Genomic DNA, 21,876 nt, shown 5'->3' on the forward strand with positions numbered 1-21,876 from the left:
CACATTGTCTGAAACAAAATTCTAAATTGACAATTGATGTTTTTCGTAGTGTTCTCATCCCATTATAACAGTACGCTTCAATTCTGTGAATGTTTTCAAAAACCTCCGACTCGATGTTCAACGTCGTGAATATTCGAAAGCTACACAACTAACACCCTTGACCGAATCTGATGTTCCCCTACTATTCTCGTCTTCGTTGTCCTTTTTGCAGTTACTGGTTGGAATAAAAATTGAACAAAGACTATCAATCAAAAAATGAAAAGAAGGTGTGTGAAGAAATGGAACATTTGATAGAAATGATAGAGTGAGGAGAATGAAAAGTTATATTTCTCAAGAAGTTGAGAAGCAACATTACATCAATTCTTGGCTTGTGGAATTCTTGGAAATTCAGGATTGGAAATATTATAGAAGATGTAATCTAGAAGTATTTTTCTTGAAGTGAGGAAGTTGGAATTATCGGCACTAATTATTGAAGAACGGCAGCGAAAGATGATTCATGAACTTTTCCAGGATTCTTGTCTGTAGCCATTTCTGTATTTTCCTATGTCCAAAGAGCTGACTCAATTAAGATATTGTATAACCTTACTGGCTACTGGTTATTCAATCTCATGTTCAACTTCATAAATTTTCAATGAGCAACTGTACATATTGATACAGATGCCGTTCAGGAGAAGTCAATCACGACCAACTAGAATCTCGTTTTCCGATAGAGGTCTTTAGGTAATAATTAAAATTTAGAAAAATTGATACCATTTCTCTCTTTTCCAATCTTTCGCCTTGACACCTGCGATTTCTCGAAAATCTCTTCTTGATCCAAAATCACCATCATCATCTTCACCCTAGAAACCCATTTCAATCATCCCACTCTCTCCCATAATTCTGCAAAGTAATGTGATGAAAGATAAGATTAGATAGCGAAGAAAACTCCCTTACAATCGTTCTTTTTTTCGAATTTCCCGTTTCCAATTCGTTCTATTCAATAAAAAAAAGAGACAAAAAGTTCAAAAGGTGTCACCTGATTCACTCTTTTTTCTCTTCTTCTCGTGCAATTCTCGTGACTTTTCGATTCGATTCTCCACTCCTTTTTTTTTTTTCAATTTTTCTCTTGTTTCATTTGATAAGATACAATGCTAATTGATACGAAATTGATAAGAGGAAATGTTCAATTTTTGGACCAAAAACTGATTTTCACTATGATACGAGGATTGGTGGCACAGCTTTTGAAAAAATAGAGTCTGAATTGAACACAAGTAAAAAATGTATATTCATTTTCAGAACTGTTATATCCTGTCCGAGCAACCGAGTCGTCAACGATTGCTGCTTTTGCACAAAGAGCTCGAGTTGTGTTTTGACCTTGCTATTGCAAAAAAAAAAATAGAATTTCGTATTAAAATTCATTTATTTTCATGAAATGATTTATATAAAATTGTATACAAGTACATATAAATACAAAGTGAAATTCTAAAAAAGAGTGAGATTTAATTGAAAATGAGATCCGTAATTATGAAAAATTGAGATATGCTTTTGGGTTGACAAGTGATATTTTCTTTTTGGAATTCCTTGAAGACGTGGATTCAGAAGACTTGTTTAGTTTCAGAATTGATAATTGGAATAGGAGACGTTGACACCGACAGAACTGACAGTTTCCCATGTATCAATCGAGTTTCCACTCCATTTGTCGGCGTATTTTTCAGCCTCTTCGGCTTCTGATTTGAGGATTTCTTCGAATGGTTCATCGAACTCCTCGAGGGAAATGATTTCCAATTTGCCGGACATATTGTGATGAAGATTTTGAGAAGTTCTGAAAAATGAAAAAATGAATAATAGGAAATAAGAACGAATAAGAGACAAGAATAAGGTTATACGGTAGTCAGAGACAAGTAAAAATAAAAAAATAAGAATTCAAAATTAGCAGCCCGTTTTTTTCGGTGAAAAGTGGTCTTTTCCATTTCATTTTATACCCCAATTTCTCTACTTTTCTCTTCTTTTCGTCCCCATTTCCGACCCACCCCCCTCGTCCACTGATAACAGATCATACGGGCAGATTTCATCATTTTTCCGAAATCTTTGATGCGGTTCTGTTCTTTTTTTGAAACAATGAATGATAGATGATGGAGTGTTTTGTAGTTTGAGATTTTGATATTTTAGTCAGTGAGGGATATGGAAAAAAGGGAGGAAATCCGGGGGAAAGCGGCAGGAAGAAGAAAAAACTGAACAAGTTAGCTTGCAACTTTTTTCATTGTAGTCATAATGTATTGAAACTTATAACAAATTTAAGGACTTGAATTTCTCTATAAAACATATATATTTCCAAAATGCTTAAATTCAGGAACCTTGTATTCAAAAGCTATGAAGTAATAATATCAGAAAACAGCAATTGGCTTTACTAGTTAGACAGATTTTAAAGCAAAATCAGTTAAGGTCTGTAACTTTTCAACTATATCAACTTGTAGAAAATATCAAGAGTTTCATTTTGACACACTAACCAAAAAATAAGCTCCCGAGTTAAGAAAGTTACTGTTTATTCCTTGATCATCACTTGATTTTTCAGATCAAAAAGTGAAAAACGGAACATTTTTTGTGTTTTCACTTCAGGTTTCTGACTGAATCTTTCAAAAATATACCTCAGAAAGACGAAATTCTCTTACCAACTAAAAAAGTCAAAACTAAAGTGTGTTCTACTTTTTTTCGAAATAAGTGTTCAGTCCGTCTCGTCAATAAAAAATGAAAAGGACTGCAGTTGTGGGTGGCCGTTATTTACTAGTGAAAAGACCAACAGCTGAAGAGGATTATAGAATCATAAATAATTATTATTTGCGAGTAAAAAAACGAGAGGAAAAGAGACAGAGAGGAGCGGAAAATGACCAAAATAACGTTGCCTCTCCCTCGTTTTGCCCCAGCACCTCTTGGCACTTCAGAGGCACCCAGTACGAGAACAAAATGTAGATTATTTTATTATATTGAAGGTCTTCTTTTTCAGAAATATTTCAGTGACAGCAAGGGAAAAGACATTTCGGAATGTAGAGAAGTTCAAAGATTTAGATTTTAAACTATTTTATTGCACGTTTTATCAAAAAATATATTCTAGCGAGAATTGGAACTAAACCAAATTTGAGAGTGGGTCACGGGGTTTCAGCTAGATTTTTGGAACATTCTAATATTTTTGTGACATAAATCTAGGTTTCCAATTTTGTAGTTGAAAAAAAATTGGATAGCCCTGCGAGAGCTAAAGTATCTGACTGCACTGAGCCCTTCTTTCTCTGAAGCATGAATTCAAAAGCGTTAAACTCGATAATCATGAGAGCAATCAAAAAATTGTCAACTACAAAAATGAAGATCTATATCTGCCGTATACGCCTAGCAAATCTTAGAGAAGTTACCAGATTCTTGGCTCTGTGGCACAATTTCAGTAATAAATATACACCTCTAAAAACAACAACAACGAATATCCTTTATGTCCAATTATTTTACTACAAGAATATTCGAAAATAAGAGAAAAATATATATTAACATCAAAGTACATGTTCCATTCTAGCGGAACTCTACAATCCATCAAACACTAGTCAAACTTTGGTTGTTTTTCGAATTGAAAAGGGAAAACTACCAGAGAACAGGAAAAGATACGGGTGGAAAAATGAGATTTTACAATTAAATTTTTGAAAAAATAAACGCCTAAAATGTGAATTATTTCTGGGCGCGTCTGGTAGACTGGTTGAAGATTGGTAGAAGTAGGATGATTATTACAAAAAAGAATTTTAGAAGCTAATTTTTGGATATTAGAGGGAGTTGGGAATGCAAAAAAGAGGGTTCAGTCACTACAGTAACCCTGAGAGAACTGGGAGACTTGGAAGCCCAAACGGGCAAAAGGTTAGAGGTTGTTCATGTTTCATTTTTTGAGTTCCCACTGCTTTTAATAGGAAAATGACAAAGGTATAATAAATTTTAAAAACTTTATAATAAGCATGAACTAACAACAAAAGACAATCATGGAGGGGTCTAATGGGGTACTGTAAATGGAAGAGTGAACCCGTAAAAGGGAAAGAAGAGACGAGAGACGATACCAATTCCAGCGTCAATAGCCATCTGAACATGATATTATATATATGATCTGAAACTACACACCCGTGACGTGGTACTACAAGAGACCACCCCACTCATTTTCACATGACAAGAGATGATGCAAGAAAAGAGAAAAGTGATTGTGATCTCGTGAGAAAAAGAACACCGAAGAGGAGAAAAAGAGATTGGTTAGAGAAGAGGAGAAGTCTTCTTTTTTCCATTATCACTTTTTTCGTTTCCTCCCGTATGACACTGTCTATTTTCAGACGAAGGCACTGACCACGTGACGTATAAATATCACGTTGTTTCAATAGTTCCCACGTGATGACGTCATTGTTTTGAATTCGAAGTTTGTGATCTTTAAAGTGTGTATTTGATCACCTCTCAAATGTTTGTTCTTTTAAAAATCGAAGGTACCGACCACGTCTGGTTGTTGTTCTGTGCGCTTTGAGAGAGTTGAAGAGAAGGAGAGACAGAAAAATAGAGAATCATTGAGTCCACTATTTGAAAGAATTGGGTTCGGAGTGTTTTATTTCACAGCTGTTTATATCAATGCCATCAAATAGACCGTCGTCTGATTGTGTGCCTATCGAGAGAGTTTGACTTACTTTCTTTCAATTTTAAAAGTTTCGGTCTACCGTACTCACTTTCGTTGTACGATAGGTCAAGCTTACTACGAGACAAAAATATCCTTAAATTACTTATTCTGATAAAACGGATCTCGGTTTTCGTTCCCAGATTCTGATCGAACCTAGAAATATTTAATTCCGTGGCCCATCTTCAGGTGTCTCTAATCTCAAAGGAGCCTAAAATTTGAAAACTAAAAATTCGAAAAACATACATTTTTCTGAAAAGAAATCATTGTTCTCTGAAATTATTGTGTCAATCTTCACGAAAAAATTGAAGAATCGGATCACGACTACAGTTAGTTCCCAGCTGAACGCGCCGAAAACGCACGAGACTTCACATAATTACCGCGATTTTCTGTAATAAAACGAAAATTCAAAATCTGTAACTGACGGAAACAGTATAACGTCTTTTTCTTTTTTCTTCCAAATTCAACTGCATCCCATAAACAGTAAAAACAGAGTGAACGAGTACTAACATTTCCTCTGTAAACACAAAATACTTCCTCCTCTACTCCTACCAATTCCTTGTTTCATTCATTTCATTGTTTCCGACATCACACAATCCACAGTTCTCCTTTTTCAGTCATAAACAAGAGTCTTATCTTATCGATATTAGCATCAAGAAGCACTCATTTCGACGTTCTTCGTCCTCGTCTTGTGACTGAAATCAGACCACGAGGCGCCGAATTTATTGAAATGAACATTTTAAAATCATACTGAAAATAGGTAACATCATTGTTTGACACTTCTTATGAAAACTAAAAACAGTCTTGATCTATGAAACTGTTTTTGTTATTATGAGGCTCAGGTTTCCTTGAAGAGAATCAGAAAATCGAGTTATTTTGCCAGGAGGTCTAGCGGCGCTTTCAGTGTGTAAACTTTCAAAAAGGTGGAAAAAATCTGTTGACATTTGGAATTTGCTCATCATCCAAAGACAAATGTCGATGGAACCGAACCAGCGTTCGTTGCGTAGAGGACAGGGACTTCATGCAAGTTGGAAAATGAAAAACTAAAAATGAATGAATATTCATTTGAATCCTTGGATAACTTATTTTATAATTATGATTAGATAATCGTAACTGTGCAATAGAAACATGATTGGGGAATGGAACAGTAGAATGTGGGGAAAGAGCACCGGAAAGCGTACTTAATTATAACTGGAGAAACGTATAAAACAGATGAATCTATATAAATAAAACATGGAGAAGTTGAAAAGCTTGCAATAAAAAGTGGATAAATTGCTCTGGGAGCAGTGCCATTAATAGTGCGAATAAATCATTTGCTCCTTCATTGGAGCCGAGAAATTGGTTGAAGAGGTGGCGTGTTGAGAGGAGAGTTGCTTGATATTGAGCATTGTTTGCAGATCTGGACGAGACTTGCTCGATCCGAAGCGAGTTTGAGCGAATTCGAGTCCTGTGTAGGTTTGAGCCGATGATGGTTTGAAGGCGAACAAGTATGGGTATCTCTGGAAATAAAATAATAAAATCATAAATGATTATAACTATTTTAATACCTCTTGCATATGAGAAAGGTTCGAAAAGTCCTCATCGCATTTCTCGAGTCCAAGTGGGATGTACATGTTGTTGACCAGTTCGTGAATGGCTGAAAAGGAGAATAATTTTAGATACTTTCAATAATCTTCGGGTATTTACCCGGGTCATTGGTCGGTAAAGGTTTCATTCCGATCAAGACTGGTTTCTGAGCAGCTCCGAGGTTTGAGACGGACTCAGCTCTTCCGGAAGCAGATCTCACAATGTACTCCGCCACCGGCTGATAACTGAAATTAAACATTTTTTAAACTTATACAAATAAAAATGGACTCACGTGTCATCAGCATTCACTTCTCCATTCCATATTGGGACCTCGATCCCGTCCAAAGAACCACGGAAGAAGACTTTTCCGGGGCTAGCGTAGACGCATACGTTAACTGAAAAAGATTTATTAATAGAGAACAATTATAAAAAGGGGGTACTTGGCAAGTGTCCGAGAACTTCCTCGCGTCTGAGTCCAGCTTCCTGTGCACAACTCCCGAAGCATTTGGATGAGCCTTCGTTTCTACAATTTATGTAGACCACACGTTCCATTTGGCCATTATCTGGATTATTAATGTCCCATGATGACGAGAATTGGCAGACGAGAGAATTCGCTAGCTCCGAAGCAAAAATACCAGTCTGAAATTGTTCATTTTCAAATAATTATTTTTCGGCCCTAAAATCAACTCACAGGTCTCCGTGGAATCCGTCCGAATAGATATCTGCACACGAAATTGACGACTTCACGGACCTCGGTGTACATTCAACCCTGAAAACTGAGTGAAATTAGTGAAAACCCAAAAAAAAATGGAGAAAATTCGAAAGAATTCGGGTGAGAATGAGATGAATGGTGAGGTGAGGACCACCCACGAGAAACTGCAAAGGACCACCCATGAAGAAACTGCAAAGACTGCAAGGATTACGGTAGTGTTGCGTGTTCATTCAAATATGAGAGAATATCTCGCATGAAAATTCGTTTCTCGAAATAAAAAAGTGGGAAAAATATACCAATCAAACATTTGATATTCAAAATATAATTTTTTTTCGATATTAATAAAATCTTCTGATTTTTAATTTAAGGACCTACCCGCGAAGATAACTTGTCTATTCACGAATTCAATGCATTTTTATAGCACATAAATGAAAAAATGCATTAAATTGTATTCGTGAATAGAAAAAGTGTATTAAATGGTACAAGTTTCCTTCGTGGGTAGGTCCATTAAGAACCGTTGACGAACAAAAAAATTAGTTTGTGTACCGCCTTTTCCTCGTGGGTGGTTCGTCGACTTTTCCTGTTGGGCGGTCTTGAAAGCGACAAATTTCATTTTGCAAAAACAACTTTTTCGAAAAGAAAAAGAAACAAAAGTATGGAAGAAACAGTTGTAGGAATACTAAAAACTGTGTTCAACTTTATTCACAACTGAAAACTTCAATCATTATCAGTTTGAAGGAAACGGTGTAAAAAGGATTGCAATAGCAATAAGTGATTGAATAAAAAGAAGAAGAGCTCCACAGAAGAAAACAATCGGAAGGAATACGGGAAGAACATCTCTGGAAAAATATTCATACGAAAATAATTATGTAAAGTATTTTTAGAGAGATATTTATGTTTTCCTGATGTTCGAAAAATAGATGTTGGTCTATCAGAGGGATTACTTGGCACAGTTCTCACAACTGCGCTCTACCGAAATGCCCTAGAAAAATGTCTCTTTTTCTCTGAGTCTCTCAATTTCGCACACAACTTTCTTCGGTTTTGGTAGAGCGCGGTTGTAAGAAGCGTGCCGTGCTAATACAAAAATTATGATTACAGATCCCCATGACTTACTCATGCTTCGTAATCATCATTGTTCTGTGAACCCGGCGACTAGCTTTCCTATATTTTGATTTCTTCCCTCCTTTCGTATTTCCTACTGTAGTATCATCCGTATGAATTTGTAGATTCAATCGATTGTTTGGTCCATCCGTAAGCAAGTCATCCACTTTTATGTGCTCCTCTCTGAAATTTCGAAATTGAAAAACTCGTAAAGTTAACAGGAAAACTTGAGCAATTTCTCAACGTCTGCACCGGCCATTGTGTGGGGAAAATAAGGAAAAAGTGAGGTGGTGGGGGTTTCAGATTGCGCTGAACTAGAGTATTGTGGAGGTTGATGGTTCACGGTTGACAGTTTTTGCAAGAACGATTTGCTCCTTAAAAAGACATTGAGGGACAACAGGGGTGACAGAGAGAATGGCATTTTTGAGCTGCTGATAACAACCGTCGATCCTATGTTTATGTATTTTGTGTTGTTTCAATGCCATTCTAGAGACGGGGAGGACACAGTAAGACACGATTCTCAACAATCTCTCCAATGCTCAGTTTCAGTGTTCTAACTTCAAAACTGTGAGAATTATCCGAAAATTATTAACTAGTCAAACGTGTAACGTATAGAACCAGATGTTCCTATCGAAAACTATGGAAGCTACAGAAATATTGTCACCTGCAAAAATGAAAATATTGATAGGTTAGACAAAGTCTATAAATAATAATGGAAGATCCTCTGATCACTGATAACTTCCTGATGCGCTCTCAAAGGACACAGTTTTCTCCAAAAACTTTGGATATATACAGTAACCCACCTAATTCTTTTTAGAAACATTCAAATCAATATTACCTTTACCACTTCATCATTTATCTTTTTTGCCAGTTATTATGGTTTTTCGTCTCCCGGAAAATGATAAGAATACAGACAAAGCTGTCTTCTTTTTCAATAATTTCCTCTCATTACGTTCTCTTTCCTTTTATACCATTAACCCAGCTTTTTTCAAGTGAAAACCTCTCTTCTCCCTAAGAAGTTTGTTCAGGAAAAAGTGGGCGGAGCTTAGACTCCGGGAGACTTTCCTAGTGAAAAAAGTAGGGAAAAGAAGGGAGAAGAGAAGTGAGAGAGAGTCTTATAGCTGCCCCTTTGACTAGCTGTTAGGCAGCCCCTCCGTCAATTTTTCTCTTATTTCCCTATTTCGTTGCCCTGGTTGCCCCCCGACAGAAGTTTTTTGTTAGGAGGAGGAAAAGGGTGAAACATTATTATGAGAGATGAGAGATGAGGAGTGCAGAACACAAACTTCTGAGTGTTCTCTAGAAGGGGCTAGACGCTAGGAAAGTCAGTGAACTGTTGCAAATTGGATCACTACTAGGCTTTGGGCTTTTCTTGTAGTGAAGCTATAATGAGGAAGCAAACGCGCTCTGCCGAAACTTGACGGAGCTGGGGATTTCTGCGAGACGGAATTGAACTCTTGGCCTGAATGTCATCAGTGCAAAATCATAAGTGGCAGAGCTACCTGGTCGTACAGATCAGAATCCATCCCTCACAATCTGATGGTATTTAAATTTCTGTTGTCTGCGTCTCTCTATTTTCCACATTGTTTTCTGATACCGTACTCCCCCCATCTTTCAGTTAGTTCCAGCCATGTCAGTCGAGGACGAAGAATGCTTCGAGTCGATTACACCAGAATTCATTGCTCATCTGAATTCCGAATCCGGTCGTCCCTTCATTCGATCCGGCAGTTTACCCGTAGGAGAAATTCAGAAAGATTCAAAGAAAAACTACTTGAAACGACGTGAGTTTCTCTCCTCTATCATTAGGAGTTGTTAGGTGTAAGAAGTGGGAATTAGGCATGAAATTACTCATTATTCTCACGCAGTAGACTCCTAGGAGACGAAAGGGTAAATGCACTTTTAGATGTCATCCTAGTACTTTTTATCTGGCTGACTTTTTAGTATAAAAGAACATTCAAACTAGTCTTTTAGTCATTTTCCGAAAATGTTTGCAGCACGAGAGGACGTTACGAGCCGATCGAGAGTTGAAATTATCAATTGGGTTCTTTCAAGTGATGAACTGGCTAAAGGTTGGTGAACAAATGTTTTCAATTACCTTCATTTTTTGCAGCCTGCGTCTGCCCATACTGCCTGAAAATTCATTCGAGACGAGACAACGCGAGAGTTCATATGAAAAACTATCACAAAGGACTGCCGATTCGGGAGTTTTATCAGGGAATCGATGCGAGTTTGGAAGAAGTTCGCAGGGCGAATGAAACGGGAAAATGTGAGTTTATTTGGTTATGATTATACGGGAGGAAATTTGATTAGGGGGTGATAAAGTGAGGGAGGGAGGGAATAATGACATGACATGGTTTTGGTTTTTGGTACGAGATTCAGATATGGAGAGATGAACCAAGAATCTATCAACTAGATACAGTAACCCTTTCTTTATTTTGACTCATGCTCACCACCACTAAACAAGCAAACATGTACATTTTTCTGTTCAATACAGTATGGTATCGTCGTGTGATATTTCCAATGATATGCAAATTCAAAAACATATCATTTGAATGGAAGATCTTCGCTCCGTCTCTCTTTTGATTGATGGGAATGAAAAGAAAATGAAAAGGGGAGAGTGTAAAAAGGTGATATTTTACACTTTGGATCAGTTTCTCTTTTCTCAGAAGTGGATCACCGGCAACTGAAAAATATTGGGAATAAGGATAAAAAGAAAAAAAGTTGGGAGCAAGTGATAAGAAGTAGACTGGAGTTCGGTCCCGCCCCCATTTTCCCCTTCAAAACTTATCCGAAAACAGCAATTAGTCTGGTTCTTTTTTTTTTGCAAATTTAAAGGATTAAAGTTTTCTAAAAAGTCATTCGGAGCATTTTAGTAGATCAAAAGTCTAAATCCGCTTTCAACACAACCACAGTATCCCCATCTACATAAAGTACCTCATTTTCTTCTGTCTCAATCGCCCATCTCATTCAAAAAAGTGTTCACATTCATGTGTCACTCTCTCAAAAAGACATTGGATCTGTGCACAGAGATTTGCTCTTTCCTCCGTCTTTTTTGCTCCTAAAAGGACTCTTTCGGACTCTCTTGCACACACTAAAAAGAAGAATAAGGAGAAGAAGAAGAAGCATCCCTTCGCATTCCCCCAAGGGACACAAACACATACAAGTGTATCCGGTTGCCACGTCACGGGGCGGCGGACCCATCCATCCATCTATATCCTCTCCTCAGTGGGCTTCCTTTATGCGGAGCAAGATTGAGCATCTCGCACAGGCACTTCAATCCTATTCTCTTTTTCGGAAGAAGAAGAAGAAGAGAATTTTATGGACAAGCTTCAGTGATCCGAGCAGATTACTCCTTGACGACAGAGAGCTTTCGTGCTCCGTCGAGAGCTCTTTCTCTGGAAAGATTCACCTGCTCAATCTCTTATTTCATTCACCTTTTTATTTGATTAGAAGAGCCTGAAAACGGATCACGAAGTTTTAGTTTGGATTCTTTGGAGCGGTGGTTGAAGTTCTGAGATGACCTCGGTTATCACATCCTTAGCAGTTCTGTGCTCAAGCACGAAGTGTCAAGGGAGCGAATTCTCTAGTGAGACCATCTTGATCCTTTTTTCGAAATCTCCTCCTTCATCAGCTTCATACTTTTATATTTCAGCACTCCAAGTGATCCACCCAAATATCCTATCTTTCTTCTGTTTCATTTCACTGTTTCTCTGTTTCAAACCGGAGTAATCCGATCCCTTTTTTCCTTCCATTCGCTTTTTCTTTTTCTTGGACCAACTCCTCTTTTCCACTCAATCAGAGAGTCCTTCTTACCCCCATCTTTCTTTCTTTTTTCCCCTTCATTTTCATGGACTCATCACTCTTTTTGTTCTTTCGGACTAGTTTTTTCCTTTTTATAGGGGGGTGGGGGATGTCGTGTTCTTTTTGAGAATTGATATAATGAGAGTGAAGAAAAGAAGAAGAATTGGGTGAGTGGATGGACTGTTTCATGCTTTGAGCAATAGGAAAGAATATGGTAACCCTTTTTCGGAAATACAGTATCCTGCTCTGAAAATATGAAGCGACAATTTGACACTTCCAACAGGGAGCAGATCGAAGGTTTCGATGGAGCAGATCGAAGGTTGATCTTTCAGAGTTGGCACGCAAAGCTCAATACGTAAACATTTACCGCAATGTCCATGTTAGAAGACGTCGAGTTATGGAGACTCTAAAACGGATTGAACGGTTTCTATCCAAGCAATTCTGCATTTAGCACAAACAAAGATTTTCAATTTGACACTAACATTGATAAAAATTGATAGCGAACTTACGGCAGCTACCATGATGAATCTTCTCATCTTTCGCCTTCTAGGAACTACAGTATGCCAGTTTTTCCGTTACTGAATTGTTTCATTCTTTAAAAAAAGAGTCATATTTCTCTCTAACAGTAACTAACGTCTTTCAACTGATTCATTTAAAAAAATCATAAGTTCAAAACTAACCAAACTTACTTATCCATCGACGCGCGGCGCAGAAAAACTTCCTTTAATCATATCAGATTATTACACAAATCAGTCCACAGTCCGTTTTTTCCTATCCTTTTCCCTATTATCAATCCCATCAAATTCCCTTTTTTCACTTTCTCTTTCTTTTTTTTTTTCGTTTTTTCATTCGTCGGTTCAATCCAAAAAGAACTGAATCTCCAAAGAGACCGCCCTTTTTATTTATCTCTAACCATATCAATTTCCTTCGAAGCGACACTTTTGATTGGGATTTTTTCTTGATTCACACAGTTATGACGGGAAAAGGGAGTGTAAAAAGGGATCCTTGATCTCTCTCACTCTGCTACAGTACCCGCACCTCATTGTTATTTTATCTATTCACCGTCCCCATTGATTATTCAACAATCCATTCAATATCCAATAGATAATATTCCCATCATTATCATAAACTGAGCTCTCTTCTTTTCTATTCCCATTCGAATGGATTGGATGATAAAAGAGACACAGAGATATGGTCGACGACCGTCCCATTCAGTCCTTTCTGTAAACACATCATTCCTCTCGATTCCTCTCGAGTTATCGATATACATATTCTCGTTGGATGGTCTCTGGCCAGGACTGCATGCCACATCCACAAGGTTCTAAGAGTGGGCGTTCGTGAGTAGCGCCTCTTGGCACCATGCCAACTTTTCCTTGACGCTGTGCCTGTAGTTCAATAGAGTGCAAATCAGAAGTTTTATACTATGGTGGGATGTGTCCTGTGAGTCATATTATCGAAATATATGTTTATTAATTTAGCTGTTTTCGTGGATGGACAGAGTTATGACCCCGTGAAGAGCCGAATTGGTAGTTGCTTATCTTTTTTTATCTTTACGGAGAAATAATAATATACGTAATTCTGATTCATGTCTTCTTTCCTTTTGAATTTTTTCAAATTCCTCTGTTTTCCTGAGTTTTTTCTCCAATTGTTGAAAACTTCAGAATCCATCAATCCTTGACTTAATCATCTGTGTGCATGCATGGAACTCGAAGTAGGCATGATCTTGAGACAATGGATAAGGATATGGAACGGAGAAAAATTAAAGGTTCTGCTCTAAGTTACTAACATTTTCCAAGTGGGAGCTTCATTTTTTGAGTTCAAACAGATTTTCAATTATCAAAATGTGTATCTTGACTCGAGCTAAGTAGCTACGAATTCCTTATCCAGTAGGAGAATTTGTAAAATTATGACATTCTTTCAAAAATACACTTTTCAGTTTCAACTAACCAACTTATAAGCCATCAGTTCTCTAACGTAACTCTCGCTTCCAAATACTCAAATCTCACTTACAAAAGTCTCCAGATTTCACTCAAAAGTGCTGAAAAAGTGCAAATTTTCTTAGAAATAAAAGGATCAAAATCTAGAAATATAATTTTTCTAAAGTTTATACAAATTATCTTCATGGAATGTCACCTATATCATTTAGTATCATCGTACTTTTGGAAACCCATCAATTATCTGAAATACGTCAGTCTCCTTGGCAAAATTGTCATTTCTATTCGGATTACTTTTTTCTCTTTCTCTGAGTTTTTGAAAAAAAAAACTCTCCAATATATGCCACGTATAATTTTTAATCCAAAACTAATAATCGTTATCACCTGCTTCTTCTTCTTTTCTTGTCCTCATGATCCTTTTTCCTTCTCAACTGGACTCTAACTCCTTCTTTCCCTTCAGAAAATGTCGCATATCACTCTTTTCGCCCGTCAAACTGAAACCAAGAACATGGTCCAGTGCTGTTTCTGTGAGAAAATGTATAAAATTGACAATGGATCGAGTGGTTTCATTCGTCATCTTCGATGCAAACATCCAGAATTTCTTCACAAAATGGGTGGAGTCAGTGAGCGTTCGAAAGAGAGAAAAATGAAGAGCAGTGACACGTTGCTCCTTGGAAAAGGGGAAACAGAAAATAATAATATTGATTATAAAGTGAAAGTAGAGCCATCAGATGAGATGATTTTGGATACGGAAGAGTTTTCCAGTAATCAGATTTTGGCGAATTTCGTGAATCAGATGGAGTTGGGCCAGAGTGATGGTAAGATTTAGGGGATGGTAGAAAGAAAATACTTGTTGTATTTTCTTGAAAAAACTCCCGGGAAATTCGGTTCGCAAATTTTGAGAACATAGGAAAGCTTGCGCTTCACAGTAAAACTATTTTTAGACTACATCTTTTTAAAATCAAAAATATTCTGATTTTCAGTCCGTATCGCGGAGAAGCGTCCACGAATCTCCCCATCTCCACTGGAAATCTTGACTGCCCCGGACAAAAGTTTCGAAGAGCCAGACTTCAAAATCTTCGCAGGAGACAACCCTCTTCAAAAGTTTCTCAGTGACAGTAAGCAAGGAAAACTATTTATGAAATTTAAGTAACAGAGATGTTTCAGTCAATAGAAAATTTGGAGTTCAAAATGGAGAAATTCCAAGTCAACATTCGAATGAAAGTGGAGAAGCCAGCACTTCGATGACTGCTCTTGAAATGCCGATCTCACAAAAAGCATCAAGAGATCCAAGTCCGAATAGCAGTTTGATCAGTGAGATTAATGGTAAACTGAACCTTATTTATTCTGTAAACCATATCACTAAAACTTCCATTTCAGGTGGAACAGAAACTGTCGACTCCTCTCCTCGCCTCCGCCTCAACCCGATGATTCCATTCGGATGCGTTTTCTGTCCATGCTCATTCCCACTTATCAAAGATCTCCATATTCATGTCACCCATGTCCACAGAACTTCCTACCGCTGCAACTTCTGTTTAGCCGAATTCGTGGCACCAGAACATCTTGAACATCACTTTACGATGGTTCACGTCACTGGTGGAGTAGTGGAAACTACAAATAGCCAATGATAAGAAAGAGAGGAGTGACGAATTTGTTTGTAAACTTCGAGTTTTTGGAATTGTGATATCAAGTCATTCAACTATTCATGTTTCTAAATTTTGCAAAAATTATGCCTTCTTTGTCGTTGGAATGTTTCTTTTTTTTAACATTCGGAATTTTCACTGGTTTCTTTTCTAATAATAAACTTATACATATTCAAAACTTTCATGCCAGCCAGCTGCGAATTACCTGAAACTTTATTGAGAAAACAATATAAAATCCAACTTGAACTCAATTGAGACTTTCCCCCATTTGACATTACCACTCAGGTAGGTCCATCTCGTTGTCTCTAATCCTCTATTCCTCCAATTTCATCTAATCACCTGTCCTTCTTCACCTCCTCTTCACAGAAAACACAGAGGGAGAATCATCATTATTTACCTGACTCTTCTTCTCTTTTTCTCTTCACTTCTCCTCCTATTTCCCTTTCCGTTATGTCAATAAAATACGGAAAGCAAAAAAGAGAATAAGAGGGAAAAGGACATGTCAGAACCGGACGATTCGCCTCGTTTTTTCTGTCGCGTTTTGTTTTAAATGTCCGGTATAATTATTAGCAATACAGAAACAATAGGATTCCAAAAAAACTTGATTGAGAACTTGGGAACATTTTTCTTTTTTTCTTTCCTTTGGTTTTGAAATATATAATAAAAATTCGAGTGGTCCTGCCACGAAGGTTTTCAAAAGGTACATGTTCCTTTAACTTTCAGAGGTTACTGTAATTTTTATGAACATCGAAACGGAACGCGAAGCATCATTGTTCTTATGCAGCTTCCTTGCATTTGAACACAAGGAAACCTACAATTTCCCCGAAACTTGATACTGAAACACTAAAATGATCAGTATGAAATCCAGGAACACATGTTTATATTCCCGTTTCTTCATCGATGAATCACCGCCTAATTCTCTGGCGCTCTTGGTGATCTGCACACTCTCGCCGGGCCTCGTTTTCTTCGTTTCGTTTCCTCGACCATAGTTTTTGTTGTATATTTCGTCATTTTTTCTCCTTTTTCGTTTGTCAAATGGCAATGTTTCCACTCCTTCGTGCTGTAGACAACTCTCTCTAATGTTGAGCACTCGCTTTTGCGACATTTTCTTTTTGATAAGGCTGCGAGTTTGGAAAAAATGAATCATTTTCTTATTATTAGTAAGATTTTAGTCACCAAAATAATAAAGAAAACCAGTAGAAGTTCAATATTCAAACAACGTGCCGACACATTTCACCGGCCGAACGCGGTGACAGCATTACATTGGATAATTAATTTTTTCTTCAGTTTGAATTCGGAAATCTTAAATTCTTTAATGTGAAAACGCTATTCGATAGATTGAAAAAGAATTCTAGGCATCATAATTACCCAAACATTATTTTTTCTCTTTGTTCCTCTCCAGATCACTTATTTACCAGTTCTTCTTCAAGCTTGTTCCGACTTCTCGTTGTACGAAGATGTATGTATGAGTTACTGACGCATCTTAATCAAACATATCAAATACGGTCATCGAGAATTTAAAAATAAGTCCCATATCGTGAAATGACTCATCCAGTATCACCTCGCATGTCTGCGTCTCTTCTTCTCTGTTGTCTTTCCTCGTTCTTCTGCCAATTGTATGTACTTGCTTTAGAACTGAATACACAGAGTATTTCACAATTTATCTATTAGCTTGCCATCGTAAAATGCAATCGTAATAGTCTTTCATTTTTTAATCAGAAGTCTTTAATCGAATTTCTGACAAAAACGCGCTCACAGAGGCCCTACTCTCTGTCCTTTAATCCGCACATTTCTCCACACTTCCTAATTATGAACCAACCTGGACCCAACATAAACCTCTTCCACTCCTTGCGCCCCGATGAAGGTCATTTTGAAAGGTGGCAAAGATGTAAATGAAGATGGGCACAATTGCAAAGTGGTCACTCCCTTCTTCCCTCTCCGTTCGGTCTTTTTCCTTTTGAAAAAGTCAATCGTCTCACCTCAATTGGTCTTCATGTGTGTCTCTCCGAATGTTTTTGACCCGCTTTCAACGGAATGTTTTCGGAAGTATTTGAATTTTATTTTTCTTGGTCCCAAAGTTCCTTTCCACTTTTTGTTTCTTTTCTCTTTTAATTCCACCTCATCAATCTTTCTTCTCTCCCTCCAATTATGATCGAAATTACCGGATTACTCTCTCTTTTTACTCTACAACTGTAATAAAACGCGTCAAGAACTTGGTCGAAAACGACATTTATAATCCCGATCGTCTTCTTTTCCCATCCAACTTATTTTTTGCTTTTTTTTGTTTGCTTCTTCGATTTTCTTCTACAATAATTCCTTTTTTCAGAAAAAAAACGCCAGTGGTTCATAATGGCGTTCCACTGGCAATCGAAAGTTAACGTCCAGCATGCGGGGGTGGACGATATGGTTCTTCTACCGAAACTTACTGAGCAGAGTATAGTAGAGAACCTGAAAAAAAGACTACAAGCAAATAGTATTTTTGTAAGTTCCTAGCGTTCGAAAATTTATCGAAAATTATAAATTTCAGACATATATCGGCCCAGTGTTAATATCGGTGAATCCATTCAAACAGATGCCATATTTTACGGAAAAAGAAATGCTTTTGTATCAAGGTGCTGCTCAGTATGAAAATGCTCCACATATCTACGCATTGGCTGATAACATGTACAGAAATATGCTCATTGACAATGAATCACAATGTGTGATCATTTCGGGAGAATCTGGAGCCGGTAAAACGGTCAATGCGAAATTCATTATGAATTACATTTCGAGAATTTCTGGAGGAGGTCAGAAAGTTCAGGTAGAACCCTATTTTTGTGTTTTAGCCGCAAATTCTAATTTTCAGCACGTGAAAGATGTAATTCTGCAATCGAATCCTCTTCTGGAAGCATTCGGTAACAGTGCGACAGTTCGTAACTGGAACAGTTCTCGATTCGGAAAATATGTAGAGATTGTATTCAGTAGAGGAGGAGAACCGATTGGTGGGAAGCTCTCGAATTTCTTATTGGAGAAATCTCGAGTTGTCCATCAAAACGAGGGAGACAGAAACTTCCACATATTCTATCAATTGTGTGCAGGAGCCGATAAAAATTTGAGAAGTACACTGGGAATCGGAGAACTTCAGTATTATAATTACTTGAATATGAGCGGTGTTTTCAAAGCAGACGACACTGATGATGGAAAAGAATTGGAGAATACTTTGGTAGGTATTATACAAAAAAGTAGAATTAAGTACAAGTGTTTTACATTTACAGCACGCCATGAAAGTTGTCGGAGTGAATGATCAAGAGCAACTGGAAGTACTCCGTATCGTTTCAGCTGTTCTCCATATTGGAAATATTGCATTCACAGAAGAAAATAATTTTGCAGCTGTCAGCGGCAAAGATTGTACGATTCCTGAACTTTTAAAGACTAAATTTTAGTTATTCTTTTCAGATCTCGAGTTCCCTGCATTCCTTCTCGGTCTCACTAATGCTGACATCGAAGCCAAGCTCACTGGTAGAAAAATGGAGAGCAAGTAAGTAATTTTAGGTTTATTTCCCACGAAATGTCAATATTTCCAGATGGGGAACACAAAAAGAAGAAATCGATATGAAACTGAATGTGGATCAAGCGAATTACACGAGAGATGCGTGGGTGAAAGCGATTTATGCGAGACTTTTCGATTATTTGGTCAAAAAAGTCAATGATGCATTGAATATCACTAGTCAATCGTCTTCGGATAATTTCTCGATCGGAATTCTCGATATTTATGGATTTGAAATTTTCAACAACAATGGTTTTGAACAGTTTTGGTTAGTTTTTCTTACAGTCGTGTGAAAAATAATCAATTAATATCTTTCAGTATAAACTTCGTTAATGAAAAACTTCAACAAATTTTCATCGAATTGACACTCAAAGCAGAACAAGAAGAATACGTTCGAGAAGGTATCAAATGGACTGAAATCGATTATTTCGACAATAAAATCGTGTGTGATTTGATTGAAATCAAGCGGCCTCCTGGAATAATGAGTCTTCTCGATGACACGTGTGCTCAGAATCACGGACAAAGAGAAGGAGTCGATCGTCAACTTTTGACAACTCTATCGAAATCTTTCGCTGGTCACCCTCATTTTGCTCCTGGTTCCGATTCATTCTTAATAAAACATTATGCTGGTGATGTGACATATAATGTTGATGGGTTCTGTGACAGGAACAGAGATGTTCTCTATCCAGATCTTATTCTTCTGATGCAAAAATCTTCCAAGTGAGTTCAACATTTTTGTGCATTGTGATTTCATTTAAATCCATTTTTACAGTGCATTTATTCGGTCGCTCTTCCCTGAAAATGTGGCTGCTTCCGCTGGAAAAAGGCCAACAACATTCTCTACAAAAATCAGAGTGAGTAAATTAACGAATTTCGCCAATTGCAGTAATTTTATTTTCTAGACTCAAGCGAATACTCTCGTCGAATCACTGATGAAGTGTTCTCCTCATTACGTTCGGTGTATAAAACCAAATGAAACGAAACGACCGAATGATTGGGAAGAAAGTCGAGTAAAACATCAAGTTGAATATCTCGGTCTTCGAGAAAATATTCGTGTGAGAAGAGCTGGATTCGCTTATCGGTAAATACCTTATTCAAACAAAATTCTGTTTTTCATTTTCCAGACGAGCATTCGACAAATTCGCACAACGTTACGCTATCGTCTCCCCACAAACATGGCCATCTTTCCAAGGAGATCAACAGAGAGCCTGTGAGATCATTTGTGATTCGGTTCATATGGAAAAGGGTCAATACCAGATGGGACGGACCAAAATTTTTGTAAAGAATCCAGAATCGGTATGACTTCTTATACTTTTTTTTATCTCAGTTTCAATATTTTTTTTTCAGTTATTCTTGTTAGAAGAAACTCGTGAACGAAAGTTTGATGGATTCGCCAGAGTTATCCAGAAGGCGTGGAGACAATTTGCCGCAAGAAAGCAACATATCAAGCAGAAGGTTTGTTACCAATTTTTTAAATTGCTTACGGTAATGTTACTTTTTTAGGAACAAGCTGCTGATCTGATGTATGGAAAGAAGGAACGACGACGCTATTCTCTGAATCGTAACTTTGTCGGTGACTACATTGGATTGGAGCATCATCCAACACTCCAGTCTCTTGTTGGAAAACGACAAAGAGTTCTTTTCGCGTGTACTGCCAACAAATATGATAGAAAATTCAGAGTAAGACATTTTCAGATCATTTCAACACTAACCATTCTATTTACAGGTGTCAAAATTGGATGTACTTCTCACTGCAAACCATTTGACACTGATCGGAAAAGAAAAAGTGAAAAGTGGGCCAGAGAAAGGAAAAATTGTTGAAGTTATCAAGAGACAACTCGACCTTCCACAGATCAAATCCATTGGTTTATCTCCATATCAGGACGATTTTGTGATAGTTTACGTTAGTGGAGAAGATTACTCTTCTCTTCTTGAAACACCATTCAAAACTGAATTTTGCACTGCTCTATCGTGGGTGTCGTTTCTCAAAAGAAAAATAGTATCCTTATTATTTCAGAAAAGCATACAAGGAACGAACTAACGGCACTCTTCACTTGGATTTCCGAAATTCACACATTGTGAGTTACAAAAAGATGAAATTCGACTTTTCGGATGGTAAACGGACTGTGCAATTCGGTTGCGATGGTAGCTCATCAGCCCAGAAGACATTGAAACCAAATGGAAAAGTGCTGAATGTCAGTATTGGAACTGGAATGCCGAATACTACAAGTTAGTTGAATATCCTTTTTTATCGGAGCATGTTACTCAGAATATCTTATTTCAGGACCATCGACTGAACGCCCACAAGGAGGTTACACTCCCCGAAGGGATCAATTGAGAACTTCGACTCGTCGAACTAACAAAAACTCAAATGGACCGCAGCCGATGAGAGCACCGGTCCCAGCCCATGGAATCAACAACAACTACAATCAACCACCACCACATTCTTCAGCTCCTTCTCCAGTTTCAACGAATCATCAGTATAATCAAGAACCCGCCAGAATTCCTGTGATGGGAAATGTGATCAGTCAGTTGAACAATATGAACATGACTGCTTCTGGAAATAATAATCCAGCTGCTGGAAGAGGTCCCCCTCCAGCACGTGGACCCAAACCGCCGCCACCAGCGAAGCCAAAGTTGAATCCAGTCGTCATTGCTGTCTATCCATATGAGGCTCAAGATGTTGATGAGCTCAGTTTCGAAGCTGGAGCTGAAATTGAGTTGATGAATAAAGGTAGGAACCTCCCCTCTTTTCTAGTCACTTCGTATTTTCAATCTTCCAGATGCCTCTGGTTGGTGGCAAGGGAAATATAACAATCGCGTCGGTCTCTTCCCTGGAAACTATGTCAAAGAATAACTGTGTATTCAGTAAATTTTAACTGCATGATCTCTTTTCCATTTTCTCCTCATCCCCACTACTGTGAACCGCCTGTTTGTGAACA

At 37.6% G+C, this 21,876-nt stretch overlaps 5 protein-coding genes across 5 annotated transcripts; 3 read left to right on the top strand and 2 right to left on the bottom strand.

The window, feature by feature from the left end:
* Positions 1 to 1,593: 1,593 nt before the first annotated feature.
* GCK72_002511 (uncharacterized protein) lies at positions 1,594 to 3,890 on the bottom strand (the record flags this gene model as incomplete). Its single annotated transcript, XM_003112203.2, has 2 exons — positions 1,594 to 1,801; positions 3,826 to 3,890. The coding sequence occupies 2 exons, from the start codon at positions 3,888 to 3,890 to the stop codon at positions 1,594 to 1,596; spliced, it is 273 nt and encodes a 90-aa protein (XP_003112251.2).
* Positions 3,891 to 5,946: 2,056 nt separating this feature from the next.
* GCK72_002512 (uncharacterized protein) lies at positions 5,947 to 6,983 on the bottom strand (the record flags this gene model as incomplete). Its single annotated transcript, XM_003111828.2, has 6 exons — positions 5,947 to 6,153; positions 6,202 to 6,290; positions 6,341 to 6,465; positions 6,513 to 6,615; positions 6,661 to 6,859; positions 6,912 to 6,983. The coding sequence occupies 6 exons, from the start codon at positions 6,981 to 6,983 to the stop codon at positions 5,947 to 5,949; spliced, it is 795 nt and encodes a 264-aa protein (XP_003111876.1).
* Positions 6,984 to 9,660: 2,677 nt separating this feature from the next.
* On the top strand, positions 9,661 to 10,316 carry GCK72_002513 (uncharacterized protein; the record flags this gene model as incomplete). The annotated part of the gene is made up of 2 exons (XM_053723467.1): positions 9,661 to 9,811; positions 10,141 to 10,316. The coding sequence occupies 2 exons, from the start codon at positions 9,661 to 9,663 to the stop codon at positions 10,314 to 10,316; spliced, it is 327 nt and encodes a 108-aa protein (XP_053592112.1).
* A 3,912-nt stretch (positions 10,317 to 14,228) lies between these two features.
* Positions 14,229 to 15,393, top strand: GCK72_002514 (uncharacterized protein; the record flags this gene model as incomplete). Its single annotated transcript, XM_003111874.2, has 4 exons — positions 14,229 to 14,583; positions 14,749 to 14,883; positions 14,933 to 15,091; positions 15,146 to 15,393. 4 exons carry the CDS (start codon positions 14,229 to 14,231, stop codon positions 15,391 to 15,393), a joined length of 897 nt encoding a protein of 298 aa, XP_003111922.2.
* Positions 15,394 to 17,757: 2,364 nt separating this feature from the next.
* Positions 17,758 to 21,791, top strand: GCK72_002515 (uncharacterized protein; the record flags this gene model as incomplete). The annotated part of the gene is made up of 16 exons (XM_053723468.1): positions 17,758 to 17,889; positions 17,936 to 18,208; positions 18,254 to 18,610; positions 18,663 to 18,795; positions 18,844 to 18,925; positions 18,972 to 19,202; positions 19,253 to 19,654; positions 19,707 to 19,788; positions 19,837 to 20,015; positions 20,059 to 20,230; positions 20,282 to 20,389; positions 20,438 to 20,614; positions 20,661 to 20,905; positions 20,952 to 21,163; positions 21,219 to 21,668; positions 21,718 to 21,791. The coding sequence occupies 16 exons, from the start codon at positions 17,758 to 17,760 to the stop codon at positions 21,789 to 21,791; spliced, it is 3,309 nt and encodes a 1,102-aa protein (XP_053592113.1).
* Between the last annotated feature and the right edge of the window lie 85 nt (positions 21,792 to 21,876).

Source organism: Caenorhabditis remanei, chromosome I, assembly GCF_010183535.1.
Source record: "Caenorhabditis remanei strain PX506 chromosome I, whole genome shotgun sequence".
Taxonomy (NCBI): Eukaryota; Metazoa; Nematoda; class Chromadorea; order Rhabditida; family Rhabditidae; genus Caenorhabditis; species Caenorhabditis remanei.